We start from the raw sequence: 20,778 nt of genomic DNA, 5'->3' as shown, positions 1-20,778 counted from the left end.
TACTCACACACATAGCAAATCCCAGTCCCAAAGCTGAAGATTACTCTGGTTAGACCCTGGCAGTGGCGGCAGCTGTTGTAACTATACCCTGAATGTTTGGTAAATGCCCCCTGTATCAGTTAGGAACTACAGCAAAGAAGTACAGAATCTGGTCTCTTGTCAGGAAAACGGTTGGTCCCTGAACTGTAGTCAGTGCCTTACTTTGCCTCCTTCTGCATGGTATTCTTTCTCATCAGCACCAAGCAGTTTGGCCAGCCCAAAATCTGTGATCTTGACATGCTGTGGTGTCTTTACCAGGACATTCCTGGCTGCCAGGTCACGATGTACCAAGCGCCGGTCTTCTAGATAGTTCATACCCTGAAACAGATAGGACCCCAAAGTGAGAAAGTGAATTGCTTGGGAGACTCCCATTGTCATGAACTTGAACTTGATGTCTGGTCCATACAAGGCTCTCCTGTTGCACTTATTGATGTCAAGGACCATGCTGAGGCTATCCTTGTATTTCACTTAATGGACACATTAACTTGTAGAGGGTAACCAATATTAAGTAGTGATTGAGCCAGGGCATTGGTGGCTCACAACTGTAATCCTAGCTCCTCAGGAGGTTGAGATCCGAGAATCACAGTTCAAAGCTATCTTGTGCAGAAAGTCCATGAGATTCTTTATTTTCAATTAGCCACACATAAGCCAGAAGTAGAGGTGTAGTTCAAGTGATAGAGTGCTAGCCTTGAGCAAAAAATCCCAATGAGAGTATAAGGCCTTGAGTTCAAGTCATCAGTACCACACACACACACACACACACACACACACACACACACACACACACACATCCAATGAAGGGATAAAAAGATAAGTACAGGGAGCTGTAGCTAACTATGGATCATGGAATTCTCCTTCCAGATACTCTGCACAAGGAGAAGGGACCAGTGACAGAGCAAGAGCTCAGATGTTAGGCACAGACCAGGGATTGGTGCTTGCTGGAATTTTCCAGTGTCATCTACCAGGCTTTGCCTTTCCCATACGATATCTACATAATAATGCCAACCTCACCAGAGTCGGGCAAAGCAGTGTTTCATGGTGGATTTAAGGTACACTCTCATTATATCTTTCTAGATTATCTTAGATGAGTCACTTCCCACAAAGAACATTTTACTTAGTTTTTCTTTCTGATGTTATATAGTTATTTATTTATTTACTTTTCTTTCTTTTTTTGGGGGGGGGCGGTCATGGGGCCTGAACTCTGGGCCTGGGCACTGTCCCTCAGCTCTTCAGCTCAAGGCTAACGCTCTACCACTTGAGCCATAGCGCCACTTCCAGCTTATTTCTTTTTGCTTATGTGGTGCTAGGAAATCGAACCCAGGGCCTCAGGCATGCACGGCAAGCGCTCTACCACTGAGCCATTTCCCAGCCCCCTATTTATTTATTTTTGTCAGTAATGGGGCTTGATTCAGGGCCTAGGTACTGTCCCTGAGCTTTTTTCTCTCAAGGCTAGTGTTCTACTATGTTGAGCCACAGGGCCACTTGTGGTTTTCTGGTGGTTAATTGGAGATAAGAGTCATGGACTTTCCTGCCCAGGCTGGCTTTGAACTGCAATCTTCAGATCTCATCCTCCTGAGTAGCTAGCATTATAGATGTGAGCCATTGGCTCCTGGATGTTTGTTATTTTTATAAAAAAAAACAATCAGTACCACATGCATATTGTGTATGGTTTTATAAGGTGATGTCCCTACCATCTCCCTGGCTACCTCCACAACTTTATAATAATAACGAGAATCTCCACTGTAACAATGAGAAAGAAGGCATATTCTGGCATAGTATCCAAGGAACAGTGAATTCTTAAAAATATTATCCTTGCCTATAATAGTCTGGTCTCCTTGTCACAGGTTTCTCTGTCCTTGCTGGCTGACTTCTGATTCTGCTTGCTCTGTGCTGGCCAAGCTAAGCCAAGCTCCCTTGGGCTTTACCCAGTTGCATCTTGGCAGCCAGCCCCATCTTCTCCAGGGCTAGGCAGGCAGGTAGGGGAAGCTGGGCCAGGGTCACATCTGTCACAGTCTTTTGTACCTCCTTCTCCATTTTTTCCTACTTACTTACAAATGAATCTTTCTTTCTGAACCAGGAGAGTGGTATATGTTTCTGAATTCTTTTAGGGATGACGCTCATGAACACAGAAGAACTTGCCAAAGTGCACCAAATGGAAATGTGTAGGTTTAACCAGTTTTGTTTTGCTTTCATGTTTTGTAGCTATGGAGGGAATATCACTATAATGTACCCATTACTTGTAGAAAAGGACTGTTTCCCAAATATTCTGGCTAATGCTTTGATTCTTTTTGTATAGACAACAGGTAAATATTATAGGCTTACATTATTAAAGTAAAATTACAAATACGCTATGAAGGTCTTATCTATGAAAGAATCTCAGAAAGCTGCTGTTGGAAATTAGTTTTTGAGTGTCATTGTGTGTGTGTGTGTATGTGTGTGTGTGAGTTCACATACACGCATGTGTGCCTGTCTTGGGGCTTGCACTCAGGGCCTGGGAGCTGTCCCTGAGCTTTTGTGAGCCATAGTTCCACTTCTGTGTTTTTGATGTTTTAATTGGAGATAAGAGTCTCATGGACACTTTCTGCACAGGTTGGTTTTGAACTATAATCTTTAAGTCTCAGTATCCTGAGTAGCTAGGATTACAAGCATGAGCCACCAGTGCCAGGCTGAGGGTCATTTTTGACAGCTATAATGTTTTCCTCTTCTTGGCAAAAACAAATTAATTGCTTTCCATGTCTAATGCCCATATAGAATACCTATTTCCTTTCCCCTTTTTATTACTTAAAAAGCTTTTAAATGTTAAAGATGCTTTTTTTTTTCTGTCAGTCTGGGCACTGTCCCTCAGCTCTTCAGCTCAAGGCTAGTGCTCTACCACTTGAGCCACAGTGCCCTTCAGTTTTCTGGTGGTTTATTGAGATGAATCTCATGAACTTTCCTGCTCAGGCTGACTTTGAACTGCAAGCCTCAGATCTCAGCCTCCTTAAGTAGCTACCATTACAGGTATGAGCCACCAGCACCTGGTGATCTCTGCTCAATTTTAATGCTTCTCAAGATTTCCAGTGTGCCAGGAAATAAAGATTACTTGGACTCATGTCTATTCAAGAAGAAACTAGCAGTTTCTTTTGGTATATAGCCTTCCAAGTAAGGAATTATTATTTAGGGATGGGATGGGTGTGGAAAGAGAGGAAGCTGAGAAAATGCTAACAAATACAGGGCTCATTCCCCCTGCCCCCTCACAGTCCCACTCCCTTCCCAGTCTCTCTTACAATCTGTCTTTAAAGGCTGGCTCTTTCTTAGCCCCTGTTTCCCCTTTGATTTAAGACATGGTGGCTGTATTCTGTGATTTGGTATCCCTGCCTTTTATTATAAAAGAGCAAGGCCTCTATTCATTAAAATGTGACGAACTCCTCCCTGATTGAAAAGGGTTGATTATGCTTGGCTTTTTGCCTGGGTAGACCTAACCTCTGCATTCCAGCTGTATTAGCTCATGGCTTCTCTATTTCTATTTTTTCTTCTCCATCCCTTTCCTTCTCTCTCTTATCCTTGCTGTCTCCTTTCCTCTCTCCTCATTCATTCATTTCCTCTCCTCTCATTCATCTTTCCTCTTCAGGAGCGCAAACCTATAGTAACATGTCACACATCAATCCCTTGACCAGTCAGTCAGCTATCAACTCCTTCCTTTCTTCCTTTGTTATTTTTTTCTTTGTCTCTTCATTAAGCTCACAAGCAGGACTGCATAGAAAATTTCTAATTTCATTTGGTCTTCAGTACTAACTTTCATTTTTTTTTGGGGGGGTCCTGTCGTGGGGCCTGAAACTCTGGGCCTGGGCGCTGTCCCTCAGCTCTTCAGCTCAAGGCTAGCTCTCTACCACTTGAGCCACAGTGCCGCTTCCAGCTTATTTCTTTTTGCTTATGTGGTGCTGAGAGATCGAACCCCAGGGCCTCATGCATGCAAAGCAAGCATTCTACCACTGAGCCACCTTCCCAGCCCTTTCATTTGGTTTTTTAAATGATTAAAAAAGGATTTGGTACATGTTTTGATAATTTGTTGAAAAATAATTGAGGGAACAAATAAATGAATTATAATAATAGTGGCTGATTTTATGCACAGAGGATGTGCCAGCCATTCCCAATACATCCATGCAAAGAAACACCTCTCCATCCAGTACCTGCCAGAGTTCAGAGGCTGGAGATTGGAGGCTTCTCAGACAAGTCCTCAGATCCCAGAGGATGATAGGGACTGTACCCTTAACTCCCCTGCTTTGGCCTTCTGCTGGGCAGAAGCTGCTTGGGTTACCAAAAACAAAAACAAAAAAAACCCTTTAGCAGCTTGGCCTACTGCCTCAGAGTAAGCCATGTCATTGTATGAATGTAATAAATCCAACTGAGCTCTGCCTGCCCTCTCTGCAACTCAGGCTCTGGGATTTAAAGGAACAGCTCAACTTCATTACCGCCCTGAGTTTTCCTCAGAACAGCAGTCTTTGGAGAACCCTGGGAAAGCCAGAGAAGAACTCCCACAGATGCTGGCACACCAAGTCATCGGCCAGAGGGTCTGAAATCAGGAACAAAGAGATTAGACCCATTTGAACTGAGATAAAATTCCATCCATGGGTCTCTGTCCCACACTCTTGAAGTAGTTTGGAAGGTTATCTCTGTTTCAGTGGAGTTATATTTTAACCAGTCTCCAGATAAGAGCTGTGATATTACTTATAAACTCTTAGAATCTAAACAGAGGCCCACAGGAAGTAATATCAGCAGTTGAACACCCCTCCAGTCACGCCCCCCCGCCCCCCCTCCTGTCCCTCCCCTCTGTGGGGTCCCTTGGGAAGTCATTTCCTGATTTCTTCTCACTTTAATTGAATCTACTGTGTTTATTTATTGTTTAAAAGGATGACAGGACAACTAGAATGAATGTGGAAATACTGAAGTTTTAAAGGGAAATTTGAAGAGCTACACTGGAACTTTAATATCCAAAAGACAGGCCTAGGGATGTGCTTCACAAGGATATCAAAGCTTTTTCTGGCCCAGTAACCTATGAAACAAGAAAGGACTGGGGGTGGGGTGAGGGGGTGTGACCTTTAAAGACTGTTTTCCCAAGGGCTGTTTGCATCCTACAAGTCTTGGGCGGAGTTCAGAAACAGAGCTGGAACAAGACCCATTTTTCTTCTGTTTTATAAACTACCACGTGGAAAATCCCCAGTGAGCACAGAATTAGCTAGCCTGGAAATGGCAGGCAGTATGATGCGTGACCGGAAGTACGAATGGGGTCCACTGGCTTACCCACCATTGAGTCCCAACCCCTGGAAGAGATAGGAAAATGTTATACTTATTCACAAACTCAGATGGTGTAGCTCTGGCATAATACTCTGCCATCAGGGAGAAATGCTGGCTGTAAGCATTCACTTAAGCTATGGCATAGAGCAGGCCAAGAGTGAGCAGTGTTGCCTGCTGTCAAATCCTGATTTTGATGCTTCCTGTCTTGAGACTTTGGTATGTTACTTACAGGCCCCATGCCTCAGTCTCCCCAGCTATAGAAGTAATGAGTTAATTCATATGAAGTACTCAGGGACCTACACACCAATGTACATGGCACCTGGATAACACTCAGCAAAGAGTCCTCTCTAGGTGCTAGTGATTGTCTTCATTTTCTCCTGAATGCTACCGTTCTCTCTTTTTGATCATCTTTGCCATGACCTTGAATGAGGCTACTATCTTGTCTCATGTGAACTTCTGCTATACTTCCTTAAAAAGTCTGAGGATGATAGCTGGTGTTGGTGGCTCATGCTTGTAAATCTAGCTACTCAGGAGGCTGAGCTCTAAGGATCACAATTCTAAGCCAGCTCGGGCAAACAGACCAGTGAGCTTCTTAACTCCAACTAACAACAAAAATCCAGAAGTAGAGGTGTGGCTCAAGTGGCAGAGCACCGGCTTGGAGCAAAAAGCCAAATTCAAGCCCCCTAAAAACAACCAACAAAAACAAAAGTGAGACAAAACAAAATTCTGGTAATGAACAAATTCCTGCCTAGTGATGATGAGCTTGAGCTTGTGCCATCTTCTTGGTCCTTCAGAATCTCTCCCCACACTCAGTCTCTCTTGCAGCTCCTCTTGCTCCTTGAGGTATCCCTAAGTCCTGAGCTTGGTCTGTTTCCTCTCTCCTGAGTGCTTTCATTCTCTGGGTCACTGGGGAGCTCTCCATCTTCCCTCTTGTTGACCCACCAGGACAGCGTAAGTATCTGTCACTCATAGCCACTGCACTGCTTGATGTGCAGGGCTCTGGACTTCCCAGTGGAGGGGCCAGTCAGGCAAGTTCATCACTGTTTTTCCAGAGCCTCATCTAGCACCTGGTCTTGGCCACAGATCTGGTCCACACTGTTACAGACAGGGTCCTTTGGAAAGGCTGGTCCTCCTTGCTCCTGCTCAGATCTGCTGTTCACCCTGCTGTATGCATGGCTCTGTGCAGATCTCTCTCACTCACTGACAAAACTGAGTAGGTAAGAAATTCTGCCTTCCTTTTGAACATTTCACATGATGTTTAACATAGGGACATAAATGCCCAAAGAAGTAACTCAGAAAGATATCTAAAAGTTCACAAGTATCTTTCAAGTTGTTTTATACAACTTTTGTTTTTTTTTTTGTTACATACAGTTCTATAGAATGATGGTTTTTAAGTTGATGATTAAAGTTTGGCTCTAATCCTTTATTAGAATAGTGTAAGAATAAATTAAAAAATAATTCAAGTAACATAAATATATGGGCATTGGATCAGTGATGTGCCCCTTTAGCCTTCCATTCTGGTGAAGCCACTGGAGCCTAAATAGGAAGTCAGGTTTTTGATGGTAATTAGAATGAATTAAGGTCTCTTCTAGTATTCCTATCTAAAACAAAGAGATGGTGGCTCTGTTCCAAGTCCTCTTACATTCCTGCTGCTCTATTATGATTTGGATGCATGACAGTAGCATTTCTTTATCCATGCTTCACATTCTATGCTTTGGCTATTTTCGGTAAGCTACAATCCCAAAAATAATTGAGGACTCGAGATATAAACACTTCACAGTTTTAAATTGTGAAGACCTAAAGCAAAAGAAAGAACACTTGCAGATAGAAGAATATAATACTGAGAGAGTCCATGTGCATATATATCACCTTTATTACAGTGTGTTGTTATAACTTTTAAAAAATATTATTGTTATTAATGTCATATTGTATCTATTAACTGAGCTTAATTTTACCATAGGTATGTGTAGGAAAAATACAGTATAGATAGAGTTTGGTATTATTTGTGATTTCCAGCATGCATTGGGGGTTTGGACAGCATCCCCTCAGGTAAAGAAAGACTACTGTGTAAGTTGACAATCTGGTTCCTATAACACTCATAGGTAGAAGTAAGCATAAGTAGTCTGGAATGTTCTGGCTACATCAGAGTGGAATCACCTTCTCCTTGTCTGGACATGACTCAACTCATCCCTACTGCTCCCAGCAGCACACATACACTGACACTTTTTATCAAGGTATGATAGAAGAAAACATCTGCTTCAAATGAACTTGGACCAGATTTAGTATCCTGTATATTTGAAAAATGAATAATTTGAACTGATTTATCTATCTATCTATTTATTTATTTTTGTCGGTCATGGGGCCTGAACTTGGCCTGGGCACTGTCCCTCAGCTCTTCAGCTCAAGGGTAGTACTCTACCATTTGAGCTACAGCACCACTTCTGGCTTTTTCTGCTTATGTGGTGCTGAGGAATCGAACCCAGGGCCTACATGCATACAAGGCAAGAGCTCTACCACTGAGCCACCTTCCCATTCCTGAACGGATTTATTTTTTTAAAAGTTTATCCTGGCATTGTGGCTCAAGTGGTAGAATGTTAGCCTTGAGCTGAAAAGCTGAGGGACAGCACCCAGGCCCAGAGTTCAAACCCCACAACCGACAAAAAAAAAAATCCTCTTAAGCATTATCATATGGACTGAGCTAACTGTAGTTTGGTGTTTATAGTATTATGGTGGACAATGATCACCATAAATCAGTCCTATTAGAGCCCCAAATCCCATCAGCTGTCTTGCATACTTTACTAGTATACAAGTAAAGGCCTTAGGACCTTACATAGTTATCATTATAGGTTTCATTATAGTATTATAGAGCCAGATCGAGGTTTGTCTGAAAACTGAATTCTGTGAGAGCTTACGAAAAGCTCTGTTGTCCAAAATGTTTGGCGAATCACAGTCTTGACAGCTTTATTTATTATAGGATTTGGCAAGAGTGTGCACTGAAAGGTTTAAGGGCAGAGTAGTTTGCCAAACTGAACTGATGACACTTCATGGCACTATTTTGTCAATCTGACACATTTTGGTGATTACTAGTTACCTATGCACCTAAGAAAGTGTAGATATGGTTTCTTAAGCAATTCACTCAGTCCCATTGAGTGAAAGCTCTCTATAAGCTTAGGTCTCAGGAGCTCTTAGACTTATTCCTTCACATTGATATGCAAGCTCTATCTCCACAAGCTCCTGGGGTTGAGTTTTGCATGTGGATAACAAAACCCATCTTTGTCACATTTGGAAATGTGATGTGCCTCTCTTATGGGCTACCAGTTCCATCCTGGTTTCCTTGAAAGGTGAATTCTATTTTATTTTATTTTATTTTTTCCTGTCTTTTTTTTTTTTGTCAGTGGTGGGGCTTGAACTCTGGGTCTGGGCCCTGCCCCTCAGCTCTTCAGCTCAAGGCTAGTGCTCTACCACTTGAGCCATGGCACTACTTCCGGATTTTTTTGCTTATGTGGTGCTGAGAAATCGAATCCAGGGCCGCATGCATGCAAAGCAAGGACTCTACCACTGAGCCACCTTCCCAGCCCATCTTTTCTTTTTATTTGGAGTAATCATTATAGCTTTTTTAAAAAGTCCTTTCAGCAGGATAATGAGCTTCCATAACTGTAGCCAGCTCTTCACCAGTACCTAGGGAACTTCCAAGCTGTCTATGCCTTTGTGAGTCAACACAGAGCATTTATAAGTTAATAAATCCCTCTTTGAAAAATACCAGAAATTTTGTTCCTGTCTATCCACTAAGTATTTCTGGGTAGTTTCACTTTAAACTTGTAGAAAGAAACCTGTTTAGTACTCGGATATATTGTCACTAACCCAGGAACAAAGTTCTCTTGATTTTCCTTTTTTTCTCCAGGGACAGATATAACCATGGCTATTCAAATCTAGAGGAATAAGGTTTCCCTCATGAATTAACAAATGAGTCTCGCACAGACAGGGAATGAACTGCCCATAAGGTAACAGACTTTAAATCAAAATAAACCTAAGCACAGTATAACGGCACAACAGCGGTTTAAAATATCACATTGGAATTGCGAATAATATAATGTAGAAAAGTATCTTGGGACACACTCAGGCCCTATAAGAGTAATACAGTAGGGGCTGGGAAGGTGGCTCAGTGGTAGAGAGCTTGCCTTGCATGCCTGAGGCCCTGGGTTTGATTCCTCAGCACCACATAAGCAAAAAGAAAAAAGCCGGAAGTGGCGCTGTGGCTCAAGTGGTAGAACGCTAGCCTTGAGCTGAAGATCTGAGGGACAGCGCCCAGGCCCAGAGTTCAGGCCCCACGACCGGACCCCCCCCCCAAAAAAGAAAGAATAAGACAGTAAAGGAGAAAGGAGATAGAAGTTCATATACAGGGTCAGGAGGACCTGGGAGAGGAGAGGCTGTTCCGAAATGAGATGACAGATGCAGATCTAAATTAAGACAGAGCTCCAAGTTAGAATGTAGTCACTACTAATCTGGTGCAGCTGAAGGAGGCAATGAACCATTCAGTGAGCTCCCCCGCATACGTATCGTGTGTGGAGGTGTCACAGAGGCTGTCTACTCTCATCCTTACCCACAGAAAGACAGGTGGCAGAGTGCATCCCATAGACAAGACACAAAAAGGCCGAGATCTGTCCGGTTCACCCAGCTCACAAGTGCCAGAAATCAAGATCTGACTTTATTGTGTGTTGAATTGGCAGACCAATTTTGTTTTATTTTATTATACTTATTTTTGCCAGTCCTGGTGTTTGAACTCTAGACCGAGGTTCCTGGGTTCCCTTTTGCTCAAAGTTAGCACTCTACTACTTGAACCACAGTGCCACTTCCAGCTTTTTCTGTGATTAATTGGAAATAAGAGTCTCACCGATGTTCCTGTCTTGACTGGCTTCCAACCTTGATCCTCAGATCTTAGCTTCCTCAATAGCTAGGATTATAGGAATGAGCCACCAATGGCTGGTAGTAAGCCAATTTTATATTGAGAGAAATCTACCTAAATGTCTTCCTCTCAAGGTAAAAGAGTAGCATCAACGTTTCACACTGATTAAGACCATCTCTCCACATAAAAGTGTTTTTAAAAATTGTTCTGTTTTGAATTTCAAGGGATGGAACCTCGGGTCTTGCCCATGCTACGTAAATCTTGTGCAATGAAGCTACATTCCTCCCCCAACACTAAGAATAGCAACTTCTGTGGAATTAGGAATTTAAACTCAAGATAATTTTAAAGAGATGCTAGAATTCTGGGCACCCTCTGATAAAATGGGCATCCGGAAGAGCTGGGTCCAGGTTCTAATAGCCCTACCTAGCTATGGGACATAGCTCAGGGTTAACCTCACAGTTGGGGCAGGTGGCCCAAAACTCAAGAACAAACCAGTTCTTCCCAAGGAGCAATAAATGCTACAAATAAAGTAAAACAGAGTAACAGAGATTGCCTTAGGTAATCAGGGAGGAGATCTTAGGGAAGAATTCCGAAGTTATCAGAGCAAGCCAGCCTCAGCCTGGTCCATAGCTCACAGAAACAATTGGACTTGGTGGTGTCATGGGCAGCTGCCAGGAAAGAAGATATGTCAGTTGTTTTGTAAAGTCACCTTCTACATCTGTTTGGAGATGGGTGAGGCAAGTTCAGCCTACCTCATGCATCAGTCAGAAACAATTGCCATCATGACTGGACCTGAGAAATGGGCCAGGCTTAGGGGGCCCGCTGCTCCCTGGTATGTCCTTCAACACCCTTCCCAGACTTTCTGAAGGAGATGGGAACAATGATGTACACTCAGGGATAACACCTGCCCACAGATTCCTTAAATTCAAGAGAGTGGTATTATCGAGGGGAGGGGGGAGATCAAATTTAGCAAGTTAGGTGCCAAAAGTCAGTGCAGGGATAAAATTGAGATGGGGAGAAGTTGCGAGTGAAAATTCTTTGGGAGTCTATGAACAGCTATGACTCCTGCTCTGCGCCTATCCTCAGTACATAGGTGGGAGCTGTTATGCCCTCTCTCACCTTCCACCTCTGTTTCTGGAGCAAGCGTGTCAACATGGGACATGGAAGGAGCCCCTGACACATAACAGGGGCACCTGTTCCCCTCTGCAACCTTCTCAAAATTGACCGCCAGGCCTCTTGCCACAGCATCCACGCTGTCCATGGGGCTTTAGCTTGATTTGTGTGATTGCTCTCAAGTTCTGACTAGGGGGAAAACCAGGTTCCAACCGCATATCACTCCAGGATTCACCAGAAAGAACTAAAGAGAAAGAAGAACTACACATCCAACTGTGCTGAGAATTCAACAAAGAGAAAATTGTCCACTTGATTTGGACTTGATTTCCAATGAACAGGTAGGTGGGCATTGATTCAACTCAACTTAATGTAGAGAAAAGTATATGTCTTGCACACAGACAGACACACACACAGACATACACTCTTGGCAAACACAGTTACCTAGGATCAAGGACCTTATTGCTTCATTTCCCTGCCTTCTTTATTCCCCCTGTTGATGCTTTCCTTAGAGCTCTTACTAAGAGTCTACATCATTTCTTAAAGATAAGGCAAGACGCAGCCAGTGGAAGTGACTGCCGCATGGAACATCTTCCTTGTGCTTCGAAGCCTGCCTCTTCATCCCTGAGCATTTACCTTTGCAATCTGCACACACCAGTTGAGAAGGTACTGTGAGCCAATGTTGTCCTTGTGCTCTCGGACATAGTCCAGGAGGCAGCCAAAGGGCATGAGCTGTGTGATAAGCTGGACGGTGGAGGTCAAGCAGATGCCCAGAAGGCGACACACATGGGGATTGTCCACGCTGGCCATCACGTAGGCTTCCTGTGAGGGAGGGAGAGCAGCTGGATCAGAAACGCTTCCCCATGGTGGCTGAAGGGAGAGGTACTTGAACCGCGAGGTGATAAAGATGAATGGCTTAAAATAATGTTTTGTGTGCCAGTACTGGGACTTCAACTCAGGGCCAAGATGCTCTTCCTTTTTGCTCGAGGCTGGCATTCTAACCAGCTTTTTTTGCTATTTAACTGGCGATTCTGCCCAGGATGGCTTTGAATTGTGGATCCTTAGATCTCAACCTTCTATGTTGCTAAGATTACAGTTGTAAGCCAGCAGTACCTGGCCCCAAACACAGTTTTGAGTCTGAAAATATGTAGTCATGCCAGATACGTCATGTCAGAGACTTTGACTCAGAGCTACTGACTGACAGGACATTTTGTGCGAGATGGACCAACAGAGTGAGTACAGGGATTCTACTTGATGGAAAGACCCAGGTTGCATGGGCAAAATGTAGGATGAAAAGAAGGACCCAAAGCACTTTGAGTATCTCTCATTTGAGGAACTACTTGGAAAGTTTTCCCACCTCAAAATCTAAAAAGAGCTGACAGAGAATTGTGGAAGTCTGACCTGGGGCAGGTGTACCCTAGGCAATGATTCGCTCATTCCACTGGAATCTCATGACATACGCACTGAACAGGTATGATGGCAAAAGCTTCCAGGTGGGGCCGCCAAACCACCAGGAAGAAAACCTTTGTGGTAGGGACCCTGCCCAAAGCACTTCTTGCACAGAACAATCAGTTTCAGCCCTCCAAGGGAACAGAGCACTGAATGAACAGTGATTCCAGACTCCACTGGTTGCTGGGGACTATCTCTGAAGAAAGGTTGTCTGTCTCAGTCTCCTGATGGGAAAACCATGCTGTTCTGCATAATGTACCTGCCCCTGACCCCAATGCCATTCATGCTGGTTGCCAAGCCAGGAGTCTTAGCTGGACAGAGCCATAAATACAGACCCCTTTGCCATTGTGAAGCTGAGGAAGCTGAAGTTATTTACAGCTGAGGCATACAATGGGGCCCTCTCTTCTGACAGAGAATTAAGGAATCTTCCACCTCCACCCATAAATCCTTTCTCTTTAAAATACAAGTGATGGTGACCTTTCATGTGGATGCAACAGAGTGAAGAGTCCACATAGATTGCAGGAGAGTGAGTTAGAGACTCTTTTCACATCTCAGCAACTCCTGGGTTTGGAATTTGGACCTGGGCAAGTTTAGTGGCTCACTGAAGAAGGGAAAGCATCCTAGGGAAGAGAAGGCTGTGGAAATGTGGTGGAGCTGGGAATAACCCGGGCAGGGAGGCTGTGACCCAAGGCTGAAGACAGGAGATGTGGTAAGAAGATGGTAGAGGTGTGGTAGGAAGGATTATAGATGATTTGTATACATACAAACAGATATATTCACAGACAGATAGATATTTTTGGGGTGCTGGGGATTGAACCCAAGTCTGCACACATGTTGGGCCCGCAATCCACCACTGAGATCCACCCCAGCCTCTGCATATACTTTCAAATACAAGTACGATTAAACTATCCTTTCCTTAAACTCTTCCTCCTGCTCTCTAATTTCCTTTCAGGCATCTGTTCCCAGAATTCTTTCTTCTCTTTCTCTAGATGACTTCTCTTGAGTGGAGCTTCCAGGATTCCTCTGGTACCCAGAGGCTTTTCCTCAGGAGAGAACACGGAGAACTGGTTAAGGACAAACTTTCATTCTCCCACCCCTAGGTGTGGTAAGATTTAGGGAAATTCTGATGGTCTGGTTATCTATTTGGACAAATCCTTGTTGACACAGCAGGGCCAATGCCTTGGACCATTATTTGAAAGTGTAGATATATATTTGTATGATTTATAAAACAGTCTTCACATCAAGATTTATAAGAAATAGAGGCATTCTCAGTCCTAGAATGGCTGTGCTCCTTGGTGCTAAATCACTTGCAAATCCTGGCTTGCCAATTTCACCCCACAATTGTAAGGGATGCTTCTCTGAGTATGCAGAGTGCCTGTGTTCTGATAGAAACTGCAAGGTTTTTTGTGTGCTGGTACTGGGGCTTGAACTCTGGGCCTAAGCCCAGATTTTTTGATCAAGGCTGGCACTCTATCACTTAAACCAAAACCTACTTCTGGCTTTTTAGAGATAAGTATCTCACAAGTTTTCCCTTCTAGGTTGGTTTTGATCCTCAGATCTCAGCCTCCTGAGTAGCTAGGATTACAGGCAGGAGCCACTGGCACTTGGCTGGATCTGTGTGTTTTAATATCACAACATTAAAGTACAGGATAATATTTAATATCTATAGATAGTGAAGCCCTTACTTTCTGTTCAAAATGTGCTAATTTTTAAAGTTGTAGAACTGGGAAGTGCCAGTAAGTATGCTTTGTCTAAGGTCATTATGGTTAGAAGAGGAAAATGAGGCCCAGTGAGATGAGTGGTCAATGTGAAACTATATTTCTCCATGTCAGGACCAGGCCAATGTAGGCCTTCTAACCCCTGGCCCTTAATTCTCCCTCCACCTTCCACCCACCTACCCCACATGCAGTACCCTGGGCTCTCAATATTACTGTGTAGAAACAAATCATAGTGCCTGTTAGGTTCTCTGATTAATGGGCTGAGAGCTTTATCTCACACACATACACGCACACACACACACACACACACACACATGGCATATAAATAAATGTGTTTCACATTTCCTTTCCACTGTTTGCTCTAAATTTAAACTGGAAAGTATATGGAAAAATTAATAGGTCATAAGATTGCCAGAAAAGTACAAATCATGTCTCTCCCCCTCAAGTCTGGATGCTGTACAACCATAATACCAAAGAAATTCCCTGGCAGTTCCCATTTTCTCAAGATCTGGTTGAGATTTGGGTACATACTGTATTCATTTTAGAGGGGAGGAAAAAAAAATCTGCAGAGCCGAGCAGAGCAGTCTGAGCAGTCCATCTGTTTGTGGGTCAGTGCGGAACTGACCTGGAACTTTGACAAGGGAACACAGCAGGGGGTGTGGGTGGGTGTCAGGCCACACAGAGCCTGGAGTCCTGCCAGACCACTGTGATAGACCAACAGAAAGGGACTGTCATTTCCTGCTCACCCCCCCCCTCCACCAGGGCACAATGGAGGCGCTGTGCAGTCGTGTGTCTGCTCACTTGGTGTGTACAGAAGTTAAAGTAAGCTTTGTTCTTCACTGTTTATCTTGGAATTCGTGATGGTGCACTGTGACCCACGGCAAGTATGCTTGGTATTCCACAACAGTCTCTGAACCAACAAGTGGCGGGCAGAGGTCACCCTTGGAAACCCTGATGGCTATTGTCTGAGTCCTGCTGCAAGGTTGTTGTCCAAGAGACTTTGATGACCTTGGGAAGCCTATGATAATGTCATCCTAATGGCTGACATGACTTTTGGGGTCTCTCCTTGTTATTGTCTCCCTCATCTGTGTGCTATTTTGGGTGATAGCTGGTGAAAGAGTTTTTACTACATGTGAAATTTGTTAAGGAGAAGCCCATGTCTAGACTTAGAACGCAGGGTAGGTATTCCCCCTCCCATATTTCAAAAATCTTACCAGTTAACTAAGCCACTGACAGGCATCTGTCAAATAGGAGTTAGTTACAGTATGTGGGTGGGCCACAGAATATTGGATTACTGGAAACATTTATAAGTACATGCCAGTATTTAAAGAATAAAAAAACATGGACTGTGGGTTGTCCCATGTGGCAAGATTACTTATACTGTTTTAGCACCTGGTGAAATTGGCCTTAGACTCGTTGGCTCTGTGTGTGTGTGTGTGTGTGTGTGTGTGTATGATGCACGTGCATGTATGTGTGTGTGCATACTGCTGTTAAACCCAGGGACAGGGTGATCTCCTTTAGCCTTTTTGCTTATGGCTGGTGTTCTACCCCTTGTGTAACACCTCCACTTCTAGCTTTTGGATGGTTAACTGCAGATAGGAGTATCATGGACTTTCCTGCTCTGGCTGGCATTAAACCATGATCCTCAGGTCCCAAGCAGCTAGGATTACAGGTGTGAGCCATTGACACCTAGTGAATCATTGGCTTTTGCTTCCCTTTGTAGAAACTATTTCCTTCAGAGTCCAGTGTCTGAAAGGGGCTCCCCAGTCCTGGCACATGCCCTGTACTGAGAGGATGATTTGTAAGATCCAGACAGGCTGAACCTTAGGACAATCAAAGGAGGAAGCCTCAAGTCCATTGTTCACTACATGTCATAGTTGTAACTGCTGAAGTTTGAGGAATCAACAAGGGGGAGAGAAGAGATCAGAAAAGAGGATGAAAAAGTGGCAGAAGGACCTATAGATGATAGGCACTTAACTTTTCCTTTCCTTTTTTGCAACTGATCGCTAAGTCTTTATCTGTCTTCTACCTCATCTCCACCCACACAAATGCAGATTTTCGCTAATTAAGAAGTGGGGGGGGAGAAGAGAGACTTTTCATATAAACTACTGCCTTATCAACACACAGTCCTTACTCAATATTTATATTGAAATTTACACATCAACATTATTTATATAGCTTATTAGCATGCTTGAATATGTACAAATAAATTAAGGAAGCAAATTTGGCAGATAAATGTTATTTTTAACAAGTATAGGTGAGAGGCTAGAGATGACAAATGAGAAAACTTCACAACCCCTTATCTATTTAGGCTCTTTGTGGTTGTCATAATGGGACTTGACATTATGTTAACAGGACTTGGACCCTCACTGCAGACCATTAAGATGAAAGATAATTTTGTTTGATAAGTGTATCATGAACATGGAAGATTTTCTATCACACTGTGGTAATACATCATCTTTTATTAGAGTGCTTTATTGTGAGGTTTTACTATTCTAATAAAAAAGAGCAAGATGCTTAGGGAAAATTAAAGTGTAGAGGGTAATTCATTGTATCCAAACACATTTTGAAAAGGCTCATGTGTGCTTACTACAAAGTCTGTAGGTCAGATAGAAGGCAGTTTTGTCCTAAGCTAAAGTCGATTATTCAGATTTCTGAGGAAATGGGTAGTCAGTTTTTCTTTTTAAAAACTAATTTATCTAACTTACACCTAAGCTTACACCTAACTTACACCTCTCTTACATCTAACTTACTCCTCTCTTCTTTCACATTCTCTGTCTCAGGGAAAGAACAGGAGTTTTTACTACCTCCAGCATGTCTAGGCTAACATTTTACGAACATTTTATCCAATTCTAGGATTTCCACTTTAAACCAAACTCTTCTAAATAGGACTCAACCCTACCATTGGCTAAGGAAGGTCTAAAGGAGGTGGAGAAAGCCCAGGAGAACTGAAACAAAACAAAAATCTTGTGAAATAATCCCAAGACTCTAGGAAGTAACAACCAGTGGTCATTGAAGATTTACATTTAAATTATTTTGGGAGAAAGTACAGAAAATAGGTAACAGTTTGTAGATATGGTTCATCATTGGCACTTTTAAAAGAGCCATTTCAAAGACAAGATAATTCAGCAGTAAGTCTCAGAATTAGAAATAATGGCATGCTTCATTTCTACTCCAGCTAAACAAAGCTGAGCAAGTTTCTATAAGCCACCATTTCCTCTTTCAAAAAATACTCAACATAACACCTGTACCGTGAGTTTGTCTTGTGCACTCACTGTGTCAGTGGGTGCAAAGTTCAGCCCTGGCAGATGCCCAGCAACGGTTAGTTTCCACCATTTGGGATAGATTAGAATGGAGCAGGTTGAGTCTTGTAACTTCTACAGCAAGCATGGAAATAAAAAAGTACGAAAAGCATGCATACAGAATGTGTAGCTGAAAAATGTCTAAGATAGAGCAATATGATGCCAGATAGCAGAAAAGGTGGCTTCCTGTGTTCAGGGCCTTTGGACAATTCAAGAACAAGCTGAGACTCACATCAAGGATTTCCTTGTTGGCTTTGGGAGATGTTGCTTCTCTGAGTTCCTTGATGGCCACAGGAATCTTAACTTTCTCTCCTTCTGGAATCCAGAGTCCCTGCAAAATAACAAAACAGGGTAGTGATGAAGAGGGTATATATCAGCCCACAATTCCCTTACCATGCAGTAGGCTGCTTTGTGAGATTTTTACTAGTGACACAGTGCTAAAGGGTGAAAGACAGCTGTGAGGCTGTGCTGAAGACATGACATCTCAGAAGCACCGTTGGTAACAGGCAACTTGAATCAGAGTAATTATTTAGATTTTATTTTATTTTAAAGATTGTATTTGTGCCAGTTGTCAAGGCAGTGGTGAGCCTAAGATTCTGGGTCTAGGCTTAACTGTAACCAGACTTTATACAAAGAAGATCTTAGAAAGGCACAGATTAAGAGGATTGTTTTTTGACCTGATATTTAGTGTAATCTGTCTTCATCTGTTAGGCCTATGCACTCCACCAAAAGTCAACAACACTGTCTATACAAATGTTTTCGGTCATGCCAGGCACAGGTGGCTTATGCCTATAATTTGAGGTACTCAGGAGGCTGAGATCTGAGAATTATGGTTCAAAACCACCCTGAGCAGGATAGACCATGAGACTCCTATCTCCATTGAACCACCAAAAAAGCTGGAGGTAGAGCTGTGGTTCATGTGTTAGAATGCCAGCCTTGAGCAAAACAGCTTAGGGACAGGCTCAGGCCATGGCTTCAAGTCCCAAGACTGGCACAAAAGAGTATTTTCTTTTGGCGTCACAAGACTAGTTATTTGTCACTATACTAAAAATGATTTCTTCTCAATAACTTGGGAAAGACTGGAATTTCCCAAGGCTTCATCAAAACAAAGAGTAGATGGTAATAGAAATGCTGAGGACCAGAGTCCTCTTATACAGACCACCAGCAGTATATGCTGAGTCTGATGCTTTCCAAAAGCCCTAGTGCTGACCTGTCACCAGAGACATTACCTTATACACAGTGCCAAATGCTCCAGAGCCCAGCACTTTGGTCTTTCTGAATTCTGTTTCCTTCAAGATCCTCAGCAGGGCTTGATTAGGAGCTTCTCCACTGGGAGTGAGGGGCTCCACGAGCTGGGAAAGAGAAGGGAACAGATCTGAGATGCTAGCTCACTTCTCCATGCCGACATGTGTGGTACAAGATCTAGAGTCTGTTAACCAGTGGCTAGATGTGTGGCTGTGCTTCAATACAAAGCACTCATCGTGTTGTTGAAAAGCACTATAGATAACTTCTTTCAAGCTAGACTGAAACATCATGTTGAGGAAAATTTTTACCCATGCTCATTTTTGCTAACTGCAGGACCTATAAAACATGAGGGACAATGGATTCTAATGCTATTGTACATACTGGCTAATGTCAATGTGAAGGCTAGCACTAAACACAAAACAGCTGGATATGTGGACAGTGGAATCATCCAAAGTAACATCCCAACCATAGGCCTTTACAGGCTCTCTGTTCACAAGCCTTCTGTATAGCAGGGAATGTCCCTTAGACAAGACTCCAGTCAGTCTCATAAATGTTCAGTGACATGGCCTAGAAACTTGCACATTCATTTAATGGAGATACCAAAATGCAACTGTGCATATAATTGGACATTCAGAGTTTCGGTTCTAGCTCTCTAATTATCATAAATATTTAATAATAATGTAATTTGGATATGTGTGTTACAGGCTTCGTTAATTGCCCAGGTGGTTGAACCTTTATGAAATAGGACCTAATGGGTATTCTTTAGGTCACTAGGATTGTGTCCTTCCACAATGACAGCAGGTCCCTTGTCTCTTCTTTCTTTGTTGATTCCCGAAATGAGGTGAGTGGTTTTACTCCACCTTCTGCCATGATGTGCTGCCACAGATCTCAGACAACAGGGCCAATTAATCCTGGAAAGAAGTTTGACCATGGTTCCTTTGAACAATATGATGACTATGTACTGACACCTCTGAAAAAACGATGGGCCACCATGAACCTTTTCTCTTTGTAAGTTGACTCTCGCATGTATTTGTTGGTGATGGAAATGACTAAAACCATATCTAAAGTACAAAATTGCCGGGACAGTTTCTCCAAAGGAGGCCTTTATCCTCTCTAGAGTAGAAGATGCTGATGGCCTGAAGGCAGCCAGTCTCCTAGCTCACCTCTCTCTCCTGCAGGAGACGGCGCAGTGTGCGCTTCCGGACGATGCGGCGTCGGCGCACGAAGAGCCCGATGCCAAGTGCGATCACCACCATCAAGAAGAGACCGCTCACGATCCCAATGGCGATGGATGGGATCTTGGTCCTGGAATGGGGTGGAGCGATGAAGGAGAATGAGGTTTGCCAGGAGATCTCGTTGACTTTCCACATATTGCTTGCATCTTTTGAGAGTTAGACGTCATTTAAAACTATCCCAGAGATGCAAAGCTGGTTCACTATATGCAAATCAATTAATATAATTCATGACATCAACAGGAGCAAAGATAAGAACCACATGGTTATCTCAATAGATGCAGAAAAAGCATCTGACAACATCCAACATCCCTTTATGATTAAGGTTCTGGAAAAATTAGGAATCCATGGAACATTCCTCAATACAATAAAGGCTGTATATGACAAACCTAAGCCAGCATTATACTTAATGGTGAAAAACTAAAGCCATTTCCTCTTAACTCAGGAACAAGACAAGGATGTCCACTCTCCACTTATCATCAATCTAGTATTAGAATGCCTAGCTA

The 20,778-nt window shown here is 43.1% G+C and overlaps 1 protein-coding gene across 1 annotated transcript in view; it reads right to left on the bottom strand.

The window, feature by feature from the left end:
- Window positions 1–20,778, bottom strand: part of Egfr (epidermal growth factor receptor) — a 70,455-nt gene that overhangs the window by 12,457 nt on the left and 37,220 nt on the right. The window contains exons 17-21 of the mRNA XM_013035967.1: window positions 20,204–20,345; window positions 19,025–19,147; window positions 18,028–18,126; window positions 11,963–12,148; window positions 202–357 (exon numbers count right to left, since the gene is read on the bottom strand). Of these exons, the coding sequence (XP_012891421.1) occupies window positions 202–357; window positions 11,963–12,148; window positions 18,028–18,126; window positions 19,025–19,147; window positions 20,204–20,345 (706 nt within the window). The remainder of the gene's footprint in view (window positions 1–201; window positions 358–11,962; window positions 12,149–18,027; window positions 18,127–19,024; window positions 19,148–20,203; window positions 20,346–20,778) is intronic.

This window comes from Dipodomys ordii, unplaced genomic scaffold (genome assembly GCF_000151885.1).
Source record: "Dipodomys ordii isolate 6190 unplaced genomic scaffold, Dord_2.0 Scaffold234, whole genome shotgun sequence".
NCBI classification, from domain to species: Eukaryota; Metazoa; Chordata; class Mammalia; order Rodentia; family Heteromyidae; genus Dipodomys; species Dipodomys ordii.
Note: the sequence above shows the minus strand (reverse complement) of the source record. Positions and strands in the feature narration are given on the sequence as shown.